General features: G+C 52.9%; 9 protein-coding genes across 9 annotated transcripts; 4 read left to right on the forward strand and 5 right to left on the reverse strand.

The window, feature by feature from the left end:
* Positions 1-128: 128 nt before the first annotated feature.
* Positions 129-1,556, reverse strand: AB675_2522 (DNA repair/transcription protein mms19; the record flags this gene model as incomplete). The annotated part of the gene is made up of 1 exon (XM_018142500.1): positions 129-1,556. One exon carries the CDS (start codon positions 1,554-1,556, stop codon positions 129-131), a length of 1,428 nt encoding a protein of 475 aa, XP_018004910.1.
* A 37-nt stretch (positions 1,557-1,593) lies between these two features.
* Positions 1,594-3,459, reverse strand: AB675_2523 (DNA repair/transcription protein mms19; the record flags this gene model as incomplete). Its single annotated transcript, XM_018142501.1, has 4 exons — positions 1,594-2,795; positions 2,847-2,944; positions 3,043-3,316; positions 3,372-3,459. 4 exons carry the CDS (start codon positions 3,457-3,459, stop codon positions 1,594-1,596), a joined length of 1,662 nt encoding a protein of 553 aa, XP_018005288.1.
* Positions 3,460-4,668: 1,209 nt separating this feature from the next.
* Positions 4,669-6,403, forward strand: AB675_2524 (Fumitremorgin C synthase; the record flags this gene model as incomplete). Its single annotated transcript, XM_018142502.1, has 3 exons — positions 4,669-4,786; positions 4,837-4,892; positions 4,949-6,403. The coding sequence occupies 3 exons, from the start codon at positions 4,669-4,671 to the stop codon at positions 6,401-6,403; spliced, it is 1,629 nt and encodes a 542-aa protein (XP_018005071.1).
* A 711-nt stretch (positions 6,404-7,114) lies between these two features.
* Positions 7,115-8,099, forward strand: AB675_2525 (uncharacterized protein; the record flags this gene model as incomplete). The annotated part of the gene is made up of 2 exons (XM_018142503.1): positions 7,115-7,341; positions 7,421-8,099. 2 exons carry the CDS (start codon positions 7,115-7,117, stop codon positions 8,097-8,099), a joined length of 906 nt encoding a protein of 301 aa, XP_018004840.1.
* A 355-nt stretch (positions 8,100-8,454) lies between these two features.
* AB675_2526 (Methylenetetrahydrofolate dehydrogenase [NAD(+)]) lies at positions 8,455-9,482 on the reverse strand (the record flags this gene model as incomplete). The annotated part of the gene is made up of 2 exons (XM_018142504.1): positions 8,455-8,613; positions 8,664-9,482. The coding sequence occupies 2 exons, from the start codon at positions 9,480-9,482 to the stop codon at positions 8,455-8,457; spliced, it is 978 nt and encodes a 325-aa protein (XP_018005219.1).
* Positions 9,483-10,243: 761 nt separating this feature from the next.
* Positions 10,244-12,501, forward strand: AB675_2527 (uncharacterized protein; the record flags this gene model as incomplete). Its single annotated transcript, XM_018142505.1, has 4 exons — positions 10,244-10,448; positions 10,589-11,266; positions 11,352-11,493; positions 11,553-12,501. 4 exons carry the CDS (start codon positions 10,244-10,246, stop codon positions 12,499-12,501), a joined length of 1,974 nt encoding a protein of 657 aa, XP_018004992.1.
* Positions 12,502-13,868: 1,367 nt separating this feature from the next.
* On the forward strand, positions 13,869-14,741 carry AB675_2528 (uncharacterized protein; the record flags this gene model as incomplete). Its single annotated transcript, XM_018142506.1, has 1 exon — positions 13,869-14,741. One exon carries the CDS (start codon positions 13,869-13,871, stop codon positions 14,739-14,741), a length of 873 nt encoding a protein of 290 aa, XP_018004776.1.
* A 714-nt stretch (positions 14,742-15,455) lies between these two features.
* AB675_2529 (uncharacterized protein) lies at positions 15,456-16,016 on the reverse strand (the record flags this gene model as incomplete). The annotated part of the gene is made up of 1 exon (XM_018142507.1): positions 15,456-16,016. The coding sequence occupies one exon, from the start codon at positions 16,014-16,016 to the stop codon at positions 15,456-15,458; it is 561 nt and encodes a 186-aa protein (XP_018005135.1).
* A 1,413-nt stretch (positions 16,017-17,429) lies between these two features.
* Positions 17,430-20,430, reverse strand: AB675_2530 (Alanine--tRNA ligase; the record flags this gene model as incomplete). The annotated part of the gene is made up of 3 exons (XM_018142508.1): positions 17,430-17,603; positions 17,657-20,277; positions 20,334-20,430. 3 exons carry the CDS (start codon positions 20,428-20,430, stop codon positions 17,430-17,432), a joined length of 2,892 nt encoding a protein of 963 aa, XP_018004891.1.
* Positions 20,431-20,725: the final 295 nt, after the last annotated feature.

Here is a 20,725-nt window from a genome sequence, read left to right on the forward strand (position 1 = left end):
GTATGCCTTCTCGGCGAGACTTCTACCATTTTTTGATCACTACTCGCCGCGGAGGCTGTGATCTATCTATCTACAATCCACTACTCAGCAAGACGCCCGAATCCCAAGCCTCTTTGCACTCGTGCAGTCTATTCATCATCATCCTCATCACCCTCATCGTCCACACCCCTCAACCAGGCCGCTCTCGCATCTACCGCCTCCTTCCTTACATCACGCTTCGGATCGTCCAGCACCGGCAGCAGGCCCCGCAGGACCTCACCTTTTAGACTGAGCAAGGGATTCGCCCGTGCCGTGCTCCCTGCGAGGTACTTGGACATCAGTGTGATGCAGCGCGTTGCAAGACGGCGCGTCCGTGGAAGAGAGGGCTGCTGAGCTGATGAGCCAGTGTTGTTCTTGAGAGCGGCGGTTGCGAGTAAGCGCTTCGTTAGAGCTGCAACATGTCCTGACTCCTCGAGAGCGGACGGATTGGTGGTGATCACCACTGCCAAGGTCTCGAGGGTGGCGGTCTTGACATTCTGATCGGATATGTCGAGCGACTGAAGCAGGAGTGGGAGGAGCGTAGGTAGCTCGGGCATGACGATGTCGGAAGGGACAGTGGCGAGGATGCCGCTGAGGGCGATGAGGTAGTTCTCTTTCTCGGCTGGCGACTGTGACGAACGAAACCGCGTGGAGATCAGTGGGACGAGGCTCTGGAATACTCGCTGTGGGGCGAGGAGACGTATCTGAGCGTAGTTCTCCTTCGATAGGACATCGTCAGGAGCAAGAATGGCGCGGAAGAGAAGTGCGGCTTGTCTAGCTATTGATGTATTTGGCGAGCTGAGGAGGTTGATCAGGCTTTCGAGGGATGCATTCGATTGTGGAGCAAGGCGTAGGACTAGTGCCTTTGTGACAAAGAAGCTCAAGCGTAGTCCGTAGTCTGGATTAGAGTCGTTGCTGTACAGTGACTGGAGTGTCTTGTCGAGCAAGTTGCTTGCGAGGATAAGATCCTTATTTGAGAGATGTTTATTGATGTAAAGAGCCACCTGTCTTAGGCAATTCAGCTCGATCGTCTGACTTGGCGTCTGGCTGGCGAATAGCACCAAGTCCTCAATCCCGTCAGCAACACTACCCTTCAACAGGACGGCTGCATCGAGTGCTTTTGGGAGCGCCGCCAACATCCAGGTCGATAAAATGACCTTAGCGGCGCTGGGGCTGGAGAAATACGCCGACAAGCGAATGTGACTGGTGTTGAATGAGGTTTGCCGGAATAGTGTATAGAAGTTGTCTGCCACGCGTTGGACTGTGCCTTCGGGACAATTTCGAACAACGATGTTGATAACAGCACCGAGCATGCCTAACACTGCTTCATTGCCTAGCGGCCCTGACTGAGTCTCTGCGGCCAGCTGCGAATAGCCCACTACTATCCGCTCGAAATATTCCTGAAGTGAAATGCTTTGCTTGAGGACAATTGTGTTGAGTATGCGTTTTATCGTGCTCAGAATGGCTGATGTGTAAGGAAACGGACCTGGAGCCGTGGATCGGAAGAGACCGTCCAACTTGCCCAGAAGTCGCCGCATTATTGTTTGCAGCAAGTCCTTTTCGATGCTCAGTCAGCTAGTGCATTGAGAACTGGTTGGTAAGTAGCATTGGCCGCATCTCCTTCGGTCTCGGGCAAGCAAGCCATGAATGCTGGTAAGCTGATGTCGGAGATGAGGCGGGGCTTGAATGTCGATATTTCGGCGAGGGCGCTATCGCAACTTGCTTCAGCTCATCTTTCCCATAGGACTCTTCCTTGAGCACGATATCGTCAAAGTATTGTACGAAAAGACCGACTTCCGAGTCGTCCAGAATGGAGCGCATTTTGGCAAAGAGTAGAAGTCCTTTGGCGGCTGTCAATCGGAAAGAAACTTCCTCCTTGACCGTCGCCATCAACGCCTGACTGTACACCGCCACAAGATTGTCTTTGAGTTGACCCAGGGCATTCTCGGGATTGCCGCTGTGCCTCGAAGTTGGCAAGGCGCGCGAACCATAGACCTCGATTGCGGCCTCGAACAGCTTGTTCGTGACTTCCAATATCGCTCGCTGCTGCAGGATCCCATCAGAGTCCTGAAGGGTTGTCATCAGACTGGGTCCAACTTTTTCTGTAATGTAGGTATGCGCTCTGATCGACGCAGATGCTGCAGCCTTCAGGATGTCCCCAGATGCATTAGCTTGACGGGAGGCGGGCTGTTTGAGGTGGTCGAGGCTCTCAGTCGCGATCGGCTTGAGATATGTAAACAGTGGGACCGTCACAGGGGTGGCACCGGAGAGGTCCGAGATACACGCGGCGATGTTTTTGATCACCACTAGCGCTTCATCCGCCAGTTCTGGTTCTTGAGCCTGAAGGATTTCGAACTTGACACTTTCCCACAGCGGATTTGAGTACTTGACTATCGTTTCTGGGTCGTAGTTGAGAGCACATGCTGCCAAAGCCTGGAGAACATCTCGCTTGACAGTAACAGATGTTGCGTCTAGACGCTCGATCAGATTTGGTATCGAGTGAGGAGCCAAAGCGCCGGTAGAGGCTATGCAGTCCCGAAGCCGATCCTTGAGATCCTGAGCAGTGATGCCGTATGGATCGTTTGGTGGCGGCCGGAAAGTGATGGGGAAGTACGCGTAGACCGAGTCAAACATTATGTCGGAATGCTTGCTGATGTCCCACTCGACCATGATGACTCGTAGCATTGAGAAGACCAGCATCAAGTTGCGTGGGTCCTTCTCGCCGGAGACAACAGCAGCAATGCCTATCAGTGACTGATCTCCCATGTCCCGAACACCTTCACATCAAGTCAGTACAGGCCAAGCCGACAGCGAAGCCAGGGACGAACCTTTCCGATGCCGTTCCATCAGCTCATTCAGAAGCTGCAGCACTTTGTATCTGGCTGCCTGACCCAGGGATTGTAGATCTGAGAAATGGTCGATGACCCTGCCTGTTGTCAGCTTTGCTTCTGTCTCAGCTGGCTGCCCGACAACCTTGTAGTAGATTCGTCTTCCAACAGCCAACGCGTGGTGAGATTCACTCACGCTTTCACCACAGTCTGCGCCATTGTGTCGTTGAATCTATCCAGGCTCTGGAGCTTGGACAGCCCCTCAAGAGCACCGCCATCTTCGATCCTTGCGCACAGGAAATCGCAGAGGACATCGATTTGCTGGCGCGAGAGGAAGGCTCGAGGAAGGCTCGAAATGATGGCAGTCAGGTAAGAGACTGCCCGAGTACGGATTTTCGCATCTTCGTCGTTGATGTACTCTCCTAGCGACTGGACCACCTCGATCAGGGTCGTCTGCCGACTCTCGAGTTCTGTATCTGTTCAGCATTATTGCCCCACGGATGCGATGGTATCTGGGGTACTCACTTTTTGCTGTCGCCGCAGCGATTTGAGCAGCGCTATCTTTGTTGCTCTCGAACGCGAGAACGTAGTCCCGCGTATCTGATGCGGCCATAGCAAGTCATAGTCGAGGCCGCTGCTCAGTGCTCTTTCTCCGGTATCTTCAATCGCGTAAAGAAAAAAACATGGAGGAGTAATGCCGGTGACATCACTGGTCCAAGGGCGCGTCGGTCGCTGTACTGTAAGTAATGTATCGTATAGCTTCGTGGGATCATACCTACCTGGGTACATTACCACCTGGCCATGCCTGCGGGCATAATGGATTCATTGCACTTTCAGGCTCTTCGTCGCTTCATCTGTGCATACCGAGATTGATCATTCGCACGTCTAGGCATCTATAATGTGAACAGGGCTTCCTTGATTCCTGCTAACTGAAGTCCTTCACTCGTTGCGTCCGAGCAGGTTCAGCTCAAACCACAACTACCGTGGCTGATGGTGCGACTGCTACAGTGTTCTCACTGCCCGCTGACGTGGTGAGAACGACCGAAGCAACAAGGCAAGAACCATACGAGCCATGTGAGGTCACCATTCCTGCTGTCGAAGCGATCAGCGATACACTGCTGCAAGACGCGACCTCGCCCGCTTTTGGACACCGATTTTTGCGCTCACTTACAGTACTATGGCATAGACCATGGCTAATTGGGCCTGATAATACCATTCTCAAATACTACGACGCTGCTAGCACTAATGTCGTGGCTGCTGTTCACGTTGCTTGCCACCTTCGCCGGCTGGGTTTCTATGGCTGCGTCCAAGAGGTAGCCCTCCGCAGCTTCTCGATCCCGATGGCATCCTTGTTGCTCAATGCTTGCGAGTACGAGATCTACCGTTGAATGTCTTTGCAGCAGGGTCCTGGCCCGTACTCATCGGACACTGCGTGCAATGCTGACTGGGTACCTTCGTGCTCGCTGTCATAGGTGTTAATGCAGCTGACACCGGAGTTAGTATACTACAAGAAAGATCCTGGCAAACATGAAGAATGCCACAGCTCAACGTTATCTGATTACCTCAGACTGATCAGCGCCGGGTCTGGTACGGGGCGACCAGGGAGATCGATGGCATTGGCCGTCACGACTACCAAACGGCCGGGTAAAGGACGCCTGACTTGGAAACTTCGTGCTGAGTACCATATCAATGAGCCCTGGAAATCTGTCACATTCGACTTTCGACGTAGTCACTCATCACACAGAATCATATCTGGGCCAAAAAGACTTGTGGTCTATGGTCAACACGCCTCGATCCTGTCTACAGATCGAAGGCAGACACAATGCTCGTTTCCCTGATGGTAGTAGCGCTGGTCCTACTTGCGTGCCAAAGGCTCTACGATCATCTGTACGTCCGGTCGAAAGCAAGTGCTGCGACAAAGACTTTGCCGGGACCTAAGGGTAGTGTTAGATTCTCTTCCCCAAAAGGCAACGCGCTAAGCACTGAACAGGTCTGCCGATTGTTGGCAACTTGCGTCAGCTCCCCAAATCCCTTCCCTGGATACAGGTCGGTGCTTCAACAACCGTGAAGATCCCGCAACGCTTGCGCTGACACACTGATAGCTGCAGAAGTGGGCAGAAGAATATGGCTCAATTTATCGCCTGAAGCTGGGAAACCTCGAGATGTTGATAGTGTGCTCGGACAAGATCGCCAACGATCTGCTTCGCGACCGCGGTCACATCTACTCCTCTCGACCTGAACTTCCTATGAGCAGCGAGCTCGTGTCGCATCATCTACGTCCTGCCATGCTTGCCTATGGTCCTGCATGGCGGGCTGGTCGCAAGCTTTCGCACGCCACTATCGGACCCTTGGTGGCTGGCACTTACGAGCACATACAGGAAGAAGAGGCATTAAGACTTGTGCTGGATCTGCTCCATGCCCCGTCTGAGTACGGAGCACACTTCGAACGCTATGCGTCAAGCATCATCATGCGAATTGTGTATGGTGTTGACGTGTGCGACAACAATGATCAGCGACTGGTACGAATGAAAGCCGTGTTCGAGAACGTCGTGCGTGCTGCAACGCCCAATGCTTACCTAGTCAACACATTCCCAATGCTCATGCGCCTGCCCAAATGGCTGGCACCGTTCAAGCGCCTCGGAGCCCGCCTGCATGCGGAAGAATACGACTTGTTCTCAAGCCTTGTGCACAACGTCGAGAAGCGCGCACGCGTCGGCGATCCTACCGTACAGGAGACGGTGGTGAAGAAATGGCTTGACACTCAAGGCAACTATGGTCCTGCTCTGACGGACCCGCACGCCTACTATGTGCTCGGTACCATGGTAGAAGGTTCGGTTGGTTCTACTTCTGCTGAGATGGCATTCTTCCTCCTCGCAATGGTTCTGCATCCCGAAAAGCTCGACAAGCTCACGACAGAGCTAGACACCGTCATCGGTACTCCCGGCAGCAATATCGATATGGACAAGCCGCGCATGCCACATCTGAGTGATCTACCTCAACTTCCCTACTTACGTGCCTGCATCAAAGAGACCCTAAGGTGGCGCCCGACAATTGCAGGCGGCTTGCTACATAAGAACACCGCCGAAGACGTCTACCAAGGCTATTTCATCCCCAAGGGCTCTCTGGTTCGGCCGGTCCAATGGGACATACACCAAGACCCGACTCTGTATCCTTCACCAACAGAGTTCCTACCAGAACGCTGGCTGGACCCATCCTACCCAACATACAAGTCACCTCTCACCGAGTTTCCAAACCTGCAGAACTTCAGCGCCTTCGGCTATGGACGACGGATTTGTCCTGGTCAGTACGTTGCAAGTCGGAGCTTGATGATTCAGGCGATGATGATTGTGTGGGCATGCGATATTCGAGTAGCGAGGGATACTGATGGGAAGGAGTTGTGGCCGGATAGGGATGCGATTGCGGTTGGTTTTAATGCTAAGCCAAAGAAGTTTGAGTTCGAGTTGAGGGCAAGGAAGGGTAGAGACAGGTTGGTGGCGCGGGAGTGGGAGCAAGTTCTGGCAAGGAGGGTTACGAACAGCAAAGCGTTTGAGGGATGATCATGACGAGGATGGTAGGCCGTGCAGCAAAGCGTCCCTATGCACCGAGAACGACCGAGACGCAACGTGGGCCTCCCGGCTCGAAGTCGAGGGACAAGATGCTTTGCAGACAGAGACCACGTGTCGGCCGCGGCCGTCATACCTGCCCCAGTCATTGGTGTTCATTTTCGTCGTCTTGGGTCGTGCCTGCCTCTGCGATAAATTTAATCAACAGGTCTCGGACAACCGTGCGGCAGTTTGCCGTCCACCATCTGAGTCAGCTCATTGACGCCAGCACGAGCCACGTTCTTCGCGGGTCAGCTACGCACGACGACACAATGATCTTGTACATTTAGGTTGATTATGTACTCCTTGGCACTCGTGTGGCTGCTGCCAAATCGGGACTGCCCAAAACCAAATCCGATCGTCTGACGATTAGTAAATAGTGACCTCCGGTTTATGCACTTCATTCATCATTCATGAGTAGTATATGTGCCATATATACATATGATGATGCTTGACTGTCCGGGATGCTGTAGAATGGAGCTGACCTCTTTCGGAAAAAGGAGCAGCGATTACTGATCCTTCCTCTTGGATCGTCGCCATGGTAGTCGAGGACGACATAAAACTGCAGCTTGCCCAGCCATGCTAGAGAGGAACTCGACCACCACATAGTACACAGTGTGATCCTCCCAGCATTTCCAGCCCAAGCCCGTCAGCAACATCTCAACAATGGCCGACTCAACCACCCACCAAACCGCCAAGACACAGTATGTCAACGGCCCCAACGATAGCACGAAGTATGCCTACCGCCGCTTCGGCAACGCGAACACGACAGCCCCACCCGTGCTTTTCTTGATCCACTTCCGCGGCACGATGGACTTCTGGGACCCGCTTCTCATCAACACCATTGCCGCAACGAGACCAGTGATCCTCCTCGACCAGTCCGGCGTTGGGAAGTCGACTGGGGCCGTGCAGACCACCATCCGCGCCATGGGGCACGACGTGCTCGACTTTTTTGAGCGTACTTCCAGACAGGCCCGCAGAGCTCGACGTGTTCGGCTTCAGCATGGGTGGATACGTCACGCAGATGGTCGCGCTTGATGCACCAGCTAAACTTGGTACATCTGGACCTAATATCCGCAGACTCGTCCTCGCTGGCACGGGCACGTCCGCCGGCGAGGGGATCGAGCCCAACACGCAAGAACGTGCTGGACAAGTGACGAAGCACGCGACCGTCCCTGAGCCGAGGTATGACAACTGCTTCTACTGGATCTTCTTCCATCCCAACTCCGAAACATCACAAGCCGCAGGTAAAGCCTGGTGGAAGCGTATCCATGAACGCGACGAGTCTACCTCTGGTGAGCCCCGCTCAAACGCCGTGTCGTGGCAGTACGCGGACCAGGGTGCTGGGTTGAAAGCCATGGCGGGTGCACAACAGATATGGCTCGACCCGGCGCAGGTAGCCGATGGGGCGTTTGAGAGGTTTGGGGAGTTGAAGGACACGCCGGTGCTCATCGGCCAGGGCGTGGATGATTATATGATTCCGACGAGCCAGAGTGTTGTCATGCAGCAAAGGCTGCCGGACGCAAGACTTTTTCTATATCCGGATAGTGGGCATGCGTTCTTGTACCAGTTTGCGGAGGAGTTTGGGAAGACTGTGGTGTCATTCTTGGATGCAGGACTGAAAGCCAGTCTGTGGTCGGGCCGGATATGAAGGCAGGGCTGAAAACCCGTCAACAGTCGGGGGCGAATGTGAATGACGGGCGTTGTTCGAACGAAGTCGTAAGGCAGCGTCCGGCGGATGTTCTGCAGGGGCGGAGGAAGATCTGTCGTACCGTCGTGGAAGACGCAAAGAAGATCGGCAGGGGTTTCGAACAGCATCATTCCGTATTTAGAGCGACCTCCGACAGCGTAGAAGCACACCCTTACAGCGTCTGCGTAAGAGCAGGAAAGGGCCATATCTCTCGGCCGACTGTTTGGCTGGCGTCTAAGACGGGACCTGGCCGATCCATGGTCTGCCGGTAGCGGATGAAGATCCTTGTCGCTGTGCAATCATTCGCGTAGTCCTCTTAGCTCGATCCATTGGGCAGATCTGCATGGAGTGCACTTGGTGCATTGCGTTTGTTCTGCACTATTCTCAACAGGTTGCGTAGCAGGATCACGATGGTGACCTTTCCAATGGCAGGAACGTATATCGAAGCTCGTTCTTTGACCTCCGGGGTGAAGTTCTGACGGACATCAGGCTTGGTGGCAGACATGAAATACGGAACGGACTTACCTTCTCGCTCGAGAAGTTGATACAGACCGCACCATCCTTCAGAAGGCGATTAGGAAACTTATACTTATCACCCGGCACACCCGTGATAACAACATCACATAGTGGTGCACAGTCTTCGACAGACCAGCCATCTTTCTCTACGACTTCGTGCTTCCGCTTCCGTATACCTTCACCACGTGTGAACTGCTGGACGCCAGTCACGTCAACGCTGTAGACACAAGCGCCGTCGTTGGCCAGCAAGGCTGCTAGTGGACGACCAACAACCTCGCTGCGGTTCACTACACAGATGGTTCGTCCAAATAGTCGGTTTCCATAAGGTAGTATGTTGTTGTAGATGTGCAGATACTCCAAAATCTTGATCACTGCCAGTGGCGTGCAAGGTAGAATGCTTTTCTGCATCTGGTGATCATCCAGGAATCGAATATTCTGGTACATGTTAAAAATGTACTGATGACTGAGGCCTTCAACATCTTTACTGATGTCCACAATTTGTTGCAGATACTGATCCTGCCGATTGTTGAAGATCGGATAGTATACAATTATGCCATCAACACTCGACTCATGGTTCGCAGCAATGATCGTCTCTTCCACATCGTCTTTACCAACAGTCTTCAGTGTATACTCGAACCCGTTATCTTTGGCCGTCTTTCCGGTCCAGTCGGCATAAACCTGAGCCGCTGGGTCATCATTGGCCAGTATACCTAACAGGTGTGGCTTCTTGTCGAGTTTCGAAAGTCCATCGTTGACCTCTGCCTGCAAGCCTTTCGCTATCGTGCCGGCAAGGATAGTCTTACATATTTGAGGGGCATTTGCCGACATGTTGACGATTCGTGGGCAAGATTGTGCTTTCATCCTTATGGCGGTATATGAAACGAGTCGTTAGTCGAAACTTTTTCCGCACCAACGCCAAGCTTGGTCCAAAGTTCCTTGGCACGCCGACACCCCGTGCAGGAAATCACCTCTGTTCCGTTTCCCAACTTGCCCCTGCCTTGTACCCTGGCCATTATGCATTTTCAGGCCTCGAGTGATGCGGTCACTTGCCACATATATGCAGTCGTTGACAATGGGAGCTCCTGCGGGCGGCTTGGGCTTGCCACAATGCTCAAGGCACTGCCTGGCTTGATGACACACTCCGTCGATTGCTGAACGGCCCCCATTTCAGGAGGATTTGCTCGGCGCATGGCCAAGCGGATCATGAAATGAGCGCATGGTAGGCGAATCTGCCGATTGGAGGAACGCTGCATAGGGCCGCACTGGTCCTCAACAGGCGAACGCACCTATTTCAGGTATATACCTCTGGCTATCATCTCAAAACGATAGGGCGACACGGTACGCAGTCACGCTACTCCCGGATAATTGGCCTGGACACTATGCCGAGACGCGTAGCCACATTTGAGGTACTGAAGGATCACTAGGCTATAGCAGCTTACTCTGTTGGGCAACGCCTCCGGCGACGGCGATACAATAGCAGATCAAAATGGCTTCATATCAACGTACCGTCCGCCCCATGGAAGCATTATCCTTCCGCGTTGCTCGAGGATCATACTCACGGCTCTGTCGCTGCCTTTCCTCCAGCAGAAATGGAGAACATCGTGAAAGCCATAAGACGTTTTGACTCGACTCCAACTACAAACATCAAACGAAAACACATTCCTTGGTTCGACTCGCCGATTGATGAAGATTCTACACAAGACGCATCCTCGTCCTCAAGCGCACTCATCACGAGACCTGATGCACCACGCTTCAAGCACTACGATGACGACTGGACTATTGAGCTGGTTTATGGTATGTAGAAGCGGTGATCAGATGCCACATAACCCTATCAGTCCACGCAGTCTGCACAGTACACATTTCTAACACTGCATGAGTCTCTGCTGTTGAACATTGAAATCAAGACATGAAAGTTAGCTGACCATCGTGTACAGACATGTTTCTCGTCGCAGTGCTCAGCACGTTCACATCCATTCATGGTATCGAAGACGGCCCGTCTCTTCGCAATCTCGTGGCATTCTTCACTATCCTATGGTGGTCATGGCTACAGACTGTCATGTTCGATGTGAGATTCGGCGTTGACTCGATTTATGACCGCGTCTTCAAGGTCATTACCTTGACTGTCACTATGGGCTTCATGCTGGGAGGTTCTACATGGGACATCACAAAGGTCCAAGAGAACAAGAAAGGTTTCAAGCTGATGGCAGCAGCTCTAGCCATCGCTCGGTTTCAGCTCTTTGTTCAATATGCAATCGTCGCTTTCTGCGCCAGGAAATACAAGAGGACGTTGGTGCCTTTGATCTTGACAGCCGGCACCATGCTGGCGGCCGCTGCAGCATTTCTGGCCCTCTACTTCGTCATCCTGAATAGCACCAGTCAAAGTGTGCATATCGGTTTCTATCCTATTATCGCAGTGGAAGGAGCCATTATGCTAACGATTCCTGGCGTTTGGCGAGTCCTATCTTTCAAGAATACGAAATTCATCATCCGCATGGGCGACGCTACCATGATCATGCTCGGCGAAGGTGCTGTAGGGCTTGCTGTGTCTGTCTCGAAGATCATGCAGAACTCGGCAAGCATCTCAAGCAGCATAGGCGTCGTTATCGCTGCAGGTACGTACCCATAGGATCCTGCGTGGGCGAGAACTTATCGGGCCTGTTTCTCCTCCGATACATGGCAATCTGACGAGTGTCACAGTGCTTCTCATATACTTCACCTGGATGCTTTACTACGATCAAATCGAGACGAACCGGTTTGGCACCATTCGCCAACAATTCTGGGCCGCTATCCATTTCCCTCTGAATCTTGCTACTGTCTGTCTTCTTGAGGGCATGCGAGAGTTGGTAGCCTACAACACTATAGTTGGAGTCAATAATTTTTGGGAGTCAACACAGCCAGCTACTATCTTAGTGACGAGGCAGACTACGGTTTCTTCTACGACTTCACTCCTTGGCCTACTCCTAAGCTTCTGACCGACTTCATGCGAAGCAACGTCAAGTCTCTAGAAGAACTTCTGGGCAACCAAAGAGACTTTGATCAGCTGTTCAACACTTCTTTAGTTCTTGAGTACATCGACACTAATATGAACACGAATGTTTACGAGCTCCCATACGACCCTAACAACATGGATCTGCAGATGGAGCAAGACCTCACTCTGTATATCGCCAGCATATATGTCGGCATTCAAAATGCTATCTACACGCATTTTGGCGTTACTCCAGCCGATGTGAAGGATGTCGCCGATGTCAATACAACCGCTTTGGGCATTTCAGAAGACCAGCTGGTTTACTACACACCCGACCTTCTCAAAATTCTCAGCACTGTGAACAAGGATATTGCGGCATCCGGCAAGTACTGGAATTTGTTTATCACAGTGTTCTGGTACTTCCCACTTGGCGCCGCAATCTTCTTGTTGCTCTTAGCTGTGATGTACTGGTTCGGTAAACGCAACATGTCCAAATACGAATGGGGCTCTGTCGGCCTTCGCATCACGGGCGGATTGATCATGATCGTGTATGCGGTTTTGGTGTTTTATTTGGATGGAGACCTGAGCTTCTCTAACAGTCCTTGGGTTCTACCGATCGTGACAATCACGTTCTTTCTCTGCATCGTTGGGGACAATCTGATCATTGCTTGGGGAAACAAGGTGTACGATCAACAGGAGAAGGCACGTTATGACGCACCAGCGGCGTCTACCTACGAGGGCTATGAGCATGTCTCTTCGGCCCACGGCGGCGAATGCAAGGAGATCAAGTTCGAACCGGTACGTCCTGCTCTGGTCAGCGGTCGATCTGTCGCTTCCAGAGACACCAACGATACCGAGCTCGTCAGGATGGATCGTCGTTGATAGTTTTTGGCGAACGTCAGAATTTACAGACTCTGGGTCATCTGCAGACGTCAAGAGCCGCAACTTCAACAGCTCTTCGAGGCTGTGATCAGTCTGAGATCCCATCTTAGTCACTGCCTGGTTCGACCACATCATCACCTTTTGCCAATGGCCTGCCCGACTCAGCGAAGGCTCTGGCTCTCATTCACATGAGAAAGCACATTCGATCCATCACATGCAAAATACATCCATAGTATTCCTCTGCTGCACATGAGCATCTCGGGACTGCAGGAGTCAGTGGGACCCTCATCGTTCGAGTCTGCCGCAGAGTACCCCGCCGAGGCTCAGAGCGAAGCATGGCTAGATAGCACATCGAATAGCTACGATGATTGGGCCGGAATGGGGAACACAGATTCCTGTGACGAGCCACTCGCAAAGGTACCACACTCTTTTGGCTTGCGTCCCCAAGATCACTTCCACAGTTCTGATGCGAAGACCATTCATGTGGAAGCGGACGATGGCCGGGTTGACCGCTCAGATATCTCGGACAGCGAAAGTGATACATCGGCATTGCTGCGTTGTATGGCGACATCTCAGCTTTCCATATGCTCGACACGCCTCAAATGCATTTACACAGCAACAAGAAGCATGGAGGCAGCAATACGGGTGCGCCACCTGTGGAAGTCGCCTGAGCCGGTCTCGACTCGGAACGAAGCATGAGAGTTCCTGTCGACATGTAGAAGCCTCTCACGTGATGTCGGTCTGGAAGGCGCGAGCCAGGCAGGACAAGCCTGGAACGGTGCGGTCGCTCCAAACAGCAACGCCATACTTGACCATGGCACCTCCTCGGCCAGCTGACGTCGTATCTTGAGTTCTGTAATCAGGCAAATGTGTTCCACCGACGGCCCAAACTGCCCCACTTGTTGCCCCCTCATCGCTGCCTTGCCCTCGCCCACACAGACGTCACCTGCCACTGCATCAAATAAATGTTGGCCAGCGGCCGGATTGCTCAATCTCAACTTGCCACACTTACGATCTGGCATGATTCGCGATCCGAGATCTATTGCTGACGATCGTGATGCACATCGGGTGTGCCTATACTGCGCCACATCTGAACTGTAACCAGCCACTGGCTTGAGGCAACCAAAATCCTGCTTACATATCGGCTTGACCCGCCTGATCAGCCTGTCTTTGAACATCACGGTGCAAGGATCGAAGCCGCATTGTTTCCCTGTGTTCCTCAGAGGATATTTTCATCACCGTCAACGATTTTCGTGCTGCGCTGACCCTCCCTGGTGGGATCGCCCTATTGGGGCATATATCCTCGAGAGAAGGCGACATCATCACTACGCTCCAAACGTCAGATGGACAACCATGATCGGATCACCATGAACAACACAAGTCGTCTGCTTAGTCTCCCGCCCGAACTACGAGGTACCATTCTCAGCCACCTCTTCGATCAGCAAAAGATCTACCACCAGAGGACCCCATCACATCGACGCCTACGCTGCTCACAAGCCGACAAAGACGACACCAGAGGCATTCTCCAGGTCTGCCGCCTACTTAGAATCGAAGCGACTCCTGTATTCTACCGAAAGAACGTTTTGGTGTTCCGCACCTCCGACGATGTCGTGGAGTACATCCTCGACAGCGGCATCATCCCCTGCATCAAGGCCAACATCACCAAACTGGCGATCGACCTCGGCGATATCAAGTGCTCCGAGCATGTCAAAACAAGTCACCTCAAGGCCATCGCGTATGCCACAAGCAACCTCCCACGACTCGAATGGCTGGAAACGCGCATCTACGCACGCACCGACTGCGAGATGTACTACCGAAACTTCATGCTGGTCAATGAACAATGGAAGGCCCTGAAATCCGTGTACGAAGCAGGCCCCAATGACTACAAACTTCAAGTTCGCTCACGTTCAGTACTGGAGAAAATAGCTCCGTTGTACAGCGCCCACCTGGAATGTCTGAGAGCACAGGGGATGAAGATGTCCCTGCGCAACGCCCGATATGTGTACTGGAAGGAAAAGGGGTCACCACCAGCAAACGCGGCAGGACTGAAGGAGTGCCATCTTCTGCTCAACAAAGGCGAGGCGAAAGAATGTGTGCTATTCGGCACGGGGGTGACGGAGCGGATGCGGTTGGTGGGAGCGATGCCTATCGATGACAGGACTTTGCTGGATTGTGATGCGTGGAAGGAGCGCTGGCCTGCACGACACCTGATTCCCGACGCTAACTCTAGTGGCGGGTGATGGCTGCTGGCTGAACGCATATATTGGCGATGAGAGAGTCGAGCATGACGAGGCGACCCTCGCCACTGCCTGGTCTGCCGGACAAGATATACGTCCCATGACATGGATTTTTCGTACCGTGACTCCACACATGCAGCGCCTTGCAACGCGACATGCCAGGGGTATCAACGCAGAACCAGCAGCTGTGATGATATTGGACACCGGGATACACAAGAAAAATTCCCTGGTGCGCTCCGAACACCTGATGTGAGCAATGCTCGCTCCGGTAACAGACTGTGGGGCATTGCAGAGATAATCCTCGAGCTTTATGACCATGGGCACAACAGCGAAGAACCATGCATTCGCCGTGTGAAATGGCGAAGAGCAAGCTTCACCTAACACAGAGAATGCCTCGGCCGTGGTTGAACACGTCGAGATTCGTCAAGCACCTCGCCGCCTGCTACCTGTCTTCAGCTCTGCCGCTCTGAGGCACATCTTATGGTCCGTCAAAGGAAATTAGACTCGTTTCATGACATTCATTCGTCGTGAATCTTGTCGTCTCTAGCAGACACAAACAGCTATCAACCCAGCTACACAGAAGTCTTTTTGTACACATGTGAAGAGAAACCACAGATATCCCCGACTCCTCCCTCTCGCCGCTCCTCGACCCCTAAACCATGCCTCCTTGGGATCTCATCCATCCTCTACCATGACCATCACCTGCCCATAGATCCCCTACTTCGACACCTCCGTCGCCAACCCGAGCACAAACGTATCACTAATCCCCGTACTCCCCTGCCCAGCATTCCCCGCATCCGCCGCCATCTCACCCCGAATAGCATCAAACGCATCATCAATCGCCCCCTGATTGTCCTCACCCCTCGCATTCTCAACCTGCAGCGCCAAGATATCCAGCTGATGGCGCAACACCCGCATCTTCGTCCTCCCATTCTCCAACGCCTTGGTGTTCTGCCCTTGAGCTTTAGCGGACGCGATGCGTTCGTCTGAGCCGCCCTTGCCGGTCTCGGAGGCTTCGGAGAGGGCAGCGCCGTTCTTGAGGGCGGTGAGTTCGTCGTCGGAGATTGAGAGGGGGTCGCGGTCGACGATGGGGAAGCGCTGCTCGGCTTCGGTTAGGGCGAAGCCGGCTTGGCCGTCGGCGATTTGCCATTGGTTGTAGGGGCGGGAGGAGATTGTTTGGGTGAATTGTTGGCGGCGGCGGTTACCGGTGCGGTCCGGGACGGGGCTGGCGAGGGAGAGGGTGGAGAGGAGGAGGATGGTTGGGATTGAGATGAGCATTGTGGTGGTTGGTTATTGTCGGTCCAAGCCGGTCTGCGGACGTTGACCTTGATTGCTTCGACAAGCTTGGCTTCGTGGTTAGTGTTGTTGGTGAGCTCTGAAAAGGTAACGACTGTCGGATGGGACTGGAAGTAGTCGTGAGATCGTGGTGTGGTCGATCGACTTTCTGAAAGAGTGACTGAAGTGAAAGAATGGTACAGACCTGCTGCGAGGGTTGGGAAAAAAGAACGTGGTTGATGAGCCTGAGGAGAAAGAGAGTCGTGACGCTGGGTCAGAGACCTACTTACTAGTATATCAAGGCTGTAGTGGTGTGAGTTGAGACATTTTTGCATCTTGCCTGCTTGCCCCTCCGCCACCAACTCCGTACGTTCCAGCCGTTTGAGCATTTGGCAACAAGCACCTGCACCGAAGCGTCATAGTAGGTCATGCGGTCAGCGACCCGCCCTGATTGTCTTTGCGAAACGGACGCTAAGGGTTAGATGCGAGATCGAGCACAGTGGAAACATGGCAGAAGATGCTTGATCTCGGGTGATACGGGGAGCAAGATGGGAGACCTTGCGGTGTGCAGCGGTTCCCTCGGCTCGAATCAAGCAGGAATGTACTGTCAGCTGCAGCACATACTCTTCGTTCATGATGCGACGATCGCTTCTGCTCTGGTCGAGACCTCTGGTGTCGCAGACATCGTTTGCGGCGTTTGAGGCAGCGTTGGTCAATCTAAAATGCGGTGCTTGCAGGCTCAGTCGAGAGTGTCAGCCACTGCATCATGAATAGCTTCGAAAGAACTCAGCGATCATTCAGGCGTTGGGTTCATGCTTGCTGTTCGTGCTCCGCGGTCGGAACGAAGCCATCGGTCTACTGTCGTTGCTCAACGCTAGTGGTTGTGGATTGGTGGGGTTTCCCTGAAACGTCGTTGGTCTCAAGAACTTCGGATGCTACGTCTGACCGAAAAGAAGTTCAATTTGCACGCGAAAGAAGGTCAAATGACGCAAGATCGTCATTTCAGGGCGCTCCCACCAGGGCTGTTGGCCTTTCCTTCTCGGGTTCGGATTCCATTTTTAAGTGGTCATATTCAAGTCAAGAAGGAGAGACCCAATTGCAAGCGACGTGCGAAGGTCAGGTCAAGAGCAAGCCAGGCACATGCGAGAGATATTTCAACGTCATATGATTGCTCTATGACGTTCGGATTTGAAATCCGACATATGCACGAATCTTTGGGTCTGTACATCAAAATCAGCGTTCATCCCATAGGGCGGGCTCTGGATGGGAGACTCACATCATTTGCGACTTCGGAGGTAAAAATATTTGTCGCGTCGACATTTCGAAAAATCTCCTTGAAGGCCTCCCTGGCGAGATTTTTCAGTCGATTTCACAGTCCATTTCGAGTGCTTCCGCTCCAGTTCCAGTTGCCCAGAATCATAGCTTGAAGCCCTCCAGGTAGGCAGTGGCGGCCTTCAAAGCCTCCTCCACCTCCTTGGTTCCTGTTCCACTTCCATAGGAAGTAGGAGCCTTGCCAAAGGGCTTACCACCCACAACGGCGGACACCTTGCCAGCCCACTCGTTAGAGCTCATTCCGGCCTTGCCACCAGCCTGCAGACGCGTTAGAACATTGGCAACAATCACAAAGGACTCCCTGATCTTACCACACCGACAAAACAACCGTGAACGACGTGTCCTTCAGCGACGCTAGCATCATCAGAGGCCAAGACGTACACTGACTTGTCCTTCATCTTCTGCTGGACGTGCTTGATGATATCGGGCAGAAGACGCTGGTTGGCGGCAATTGGCAACTTGACCACAGCAGCTTTGGCGTCCTTGTTCTTCTCGAAGTATTGCACAACAGCATCGATGCCCTTCTTGGTCTCCTCCTTCTGCATCTTCTTCTGCTGGGCAAGGATATCCTTATTAATCGATTCGAAGCGAACTCTGAATTCTGACTTGCGAAGAGCGGAGATCTCCAGGCCGTTGAGGTCGAGCTGGGCGTTCTTGGCCTCTTGCTCTTTGTCGGGACCGAATTGCATCTTGGCGATCTTGTCGAGACGCTCGGAAAACTCGCCGGCGACGTGTTGAGCCTTGTAGGCATCCTCACCAGTGACGGCAACGATGCGTCGAATGCCCTTGGAAATGCCGCTCTCCTCAATGATGACGAGTTCTTTGATATCGCCGGTGCTGCGAACGTGTGTGCCGCCACAGAACTCAATGCTAATCTTGTTGAGCTCGGGGTTCTTGACGTTCTTGAGGATTTCGTCAACATCGACACCAATAGATACGACACGGACTGGATCGGGATATGTCTCGCCAAAGACAGCACGAAGACCTGTGATCTCTCTGGCGGTGGCATACGGGACGTCCTTGGCATACACGGTAGCGTTCTTGCGGATGTACTCGGTAGACTTGTCCTCGATGATTTTCAGTTCTTCGTTCGAAACAGCAGCCTTGTGACTGAAATCGAAGCGAAGCTTCTCCTGAGCGACAAGCGAGCCCTTCTGGTCGATGCCATCACCAAGCACCTCTCGTAAAGCGAAGTTGAGAACATGAGTGCCGGTGTGGTTGTTGCGGATAGGGTTTCGGCGCAGCTCGTCGTACTCACAGATGGCCACGTCACCAACATTGAACTTGCCATACTTCATGTAGCCGATGTGCAAAACGTAGCCACCGTCCTTTTGCACATTTACGACCTCGAGTTCGGCTTGGCCATCAATGATGATGTGACCGGTGTCGAACTCCTGACCACCCTGCTCGGCATAGAAATTGGTCTTGTCCAAGATGACACCGACTTGGTCGCCTTCAGGTATTGAGCTGGTCGAGTCATGGAAGTTCTCACCGTGCAGAATAGCCAGGATCTTGCCGTTGATGTTCTCGCGACCGTGCTTAGCAGAGTCATCGGTCGTGGTGACCTTGAGCTCCTCCTCCAAGACATTTTGAGAATGGACAGTCAGCTTCAACAGATCGCTACCCTCCTTCTTCTGGCCCTTGCTAGCCTCTTTAGACTGCTGTCGAGCAGTTTCGAACTCGTTGTCATCAATGGTGAGACCGGCATCTTCAGCCATGATGCGGGTCAAGTCAATCGGGAAACCGAAGGTGTCATTGAGTCTCCAAGCATCAGCACCACTGAGCTGAGTCAAGCCCTTCTGCTTGGTCTTGGCAGCATAGATCTCGAACTGCTTCTCACCACGATCAAGAGTCTTGGCGAATGACAATTCTTCTTCGTTCAGGGAGTCGATGACATCTTGCTTCTTGGAAAGGATCTCGGGGAACATCTCGCCCATGTGATCGAGCAGAGTTGGGATGATCTTGGAGAAGAAGTCGCCAATCTGAACGTTGAAGTACTTGCGAGCGTATCGGGCGCCACGACGTAGCACTCGACGAACAACGTAACCACGACCTTCGTTGTTGGGGTAGCCACCATCAGTAATGGCGAAGGTGAGCAGGCGCACGTGATCAGCGACGACACGATAAGCGGTGTCGACACCGTCAGTATCCTCTTCGCCGAATTTGCCAGCGTACGGTCTAGCACCGGTGATCTCCTGGATGCGAGCGAATAGAGGTGTGAAAACATCGGTGTCGTAGTTACTCTTCTTGTCTTGAAGAATACTGACCAGACGCTCGAAGCCCATACCAGTGTCGACGTGCTTGTTTGGCAGAGGTCGCAAGCTCTTGTCTGGCTCTCGGTTGTACTGAATGAAGACGTTGTTCCAGACCTCGATGACCAGAGGGTCGTCTTTGTTGACCAGGTCAGCAGCGTTGCGACCACCGACACGATCGTAGTGGATCTCGGAGCAGGGACCACATGGACCTTGGTCACCCATCTCCCAGAAGTTGTCCTTCATGTCACCTGGCAGAATGTGATCATCAGGCACGCCAACCTTCTTCCACAACTGCTTGGCTTCGAGATCTGGTTCAAGTCCCATAGCCTTGTTGCCCTCGAAGTATGTCACATACAGGCGGTCAGCCGGCAGCTTGTAGACGTCGGTCAGCAACTCCCAGCTGAACTTGATGGCCTCTTCTTTGAAGTAGTCACCAAATGACCAATTACCAAGCATCTCAAAGAAAGTGTGATGATACGAGTCTTTGCCAACATCGTCGAGATCGTTGTGCTTTCCGCCAGCACGAATGCATTTCTGCGAGTTGACGACTCTCTTCCACTTGCCTTCCTTGGTGCTAGGATCGACGGTGCCCAAGAAGATGGGTTTGAACTGGTTCATGCCAGCATTGGTGAACAGCAGGGTAGGGTCTGAGAGTGGCACTACTGGAGAGGACGGGACTGTGTGACATGTGAGTCAGAGGTAATGAAGGCGACGGGACAGTTATTGTACTCACCAAAAGTGTGGTTCTTTGCTACAAAGAACTTGATGAAGGTGTCCCGGACCACAGGAGCCTTCCACTTGGGATCAACAACGAAATTCGTTGAGCCCATTCTTGCGGTTGTGGTAGCAAAACAACGTGAAGAAGTTATTGAGAGTGCCGGCCAGGCAAGTTGCAGCCGCTTTAACTGGCTGCGCAGGACTGAAATCTTGCAAAATGAATGACTGTGAGTACTAAAGGAGAGAGCAGACCCTCTTGCGCACAGTTTTGACTGTGCAGAAGGACTAGAAGGGCGTAGTAGAAAAGTTGGTGCTGAGGGTGTCGCGCCGTTTCTGAAAATGATTGAAGATGCGGCAGCAAAAGTGTCGGCTGGTGCTGCCCCGCAACGCGCTAGTCCGCGCATTCAC

The sequence above is a fragment of the Cyphellophora attinorum genome (assembly GCF_001299255.1).
Source record: "Cyphellophora attinorum strain CBS 131958 chromosome Unknown Contig2, whole genome shotgun sequence".
In the NCBI taxonomy this organism is placed as follows: domain Eukaryota; kingdom Fungi; phylum Ascomycota; class Eurotiomycetes; order Chaetothyriales; family Cyphellophoraceae; genus Cyphellophora; species Cyphellophora attinorum.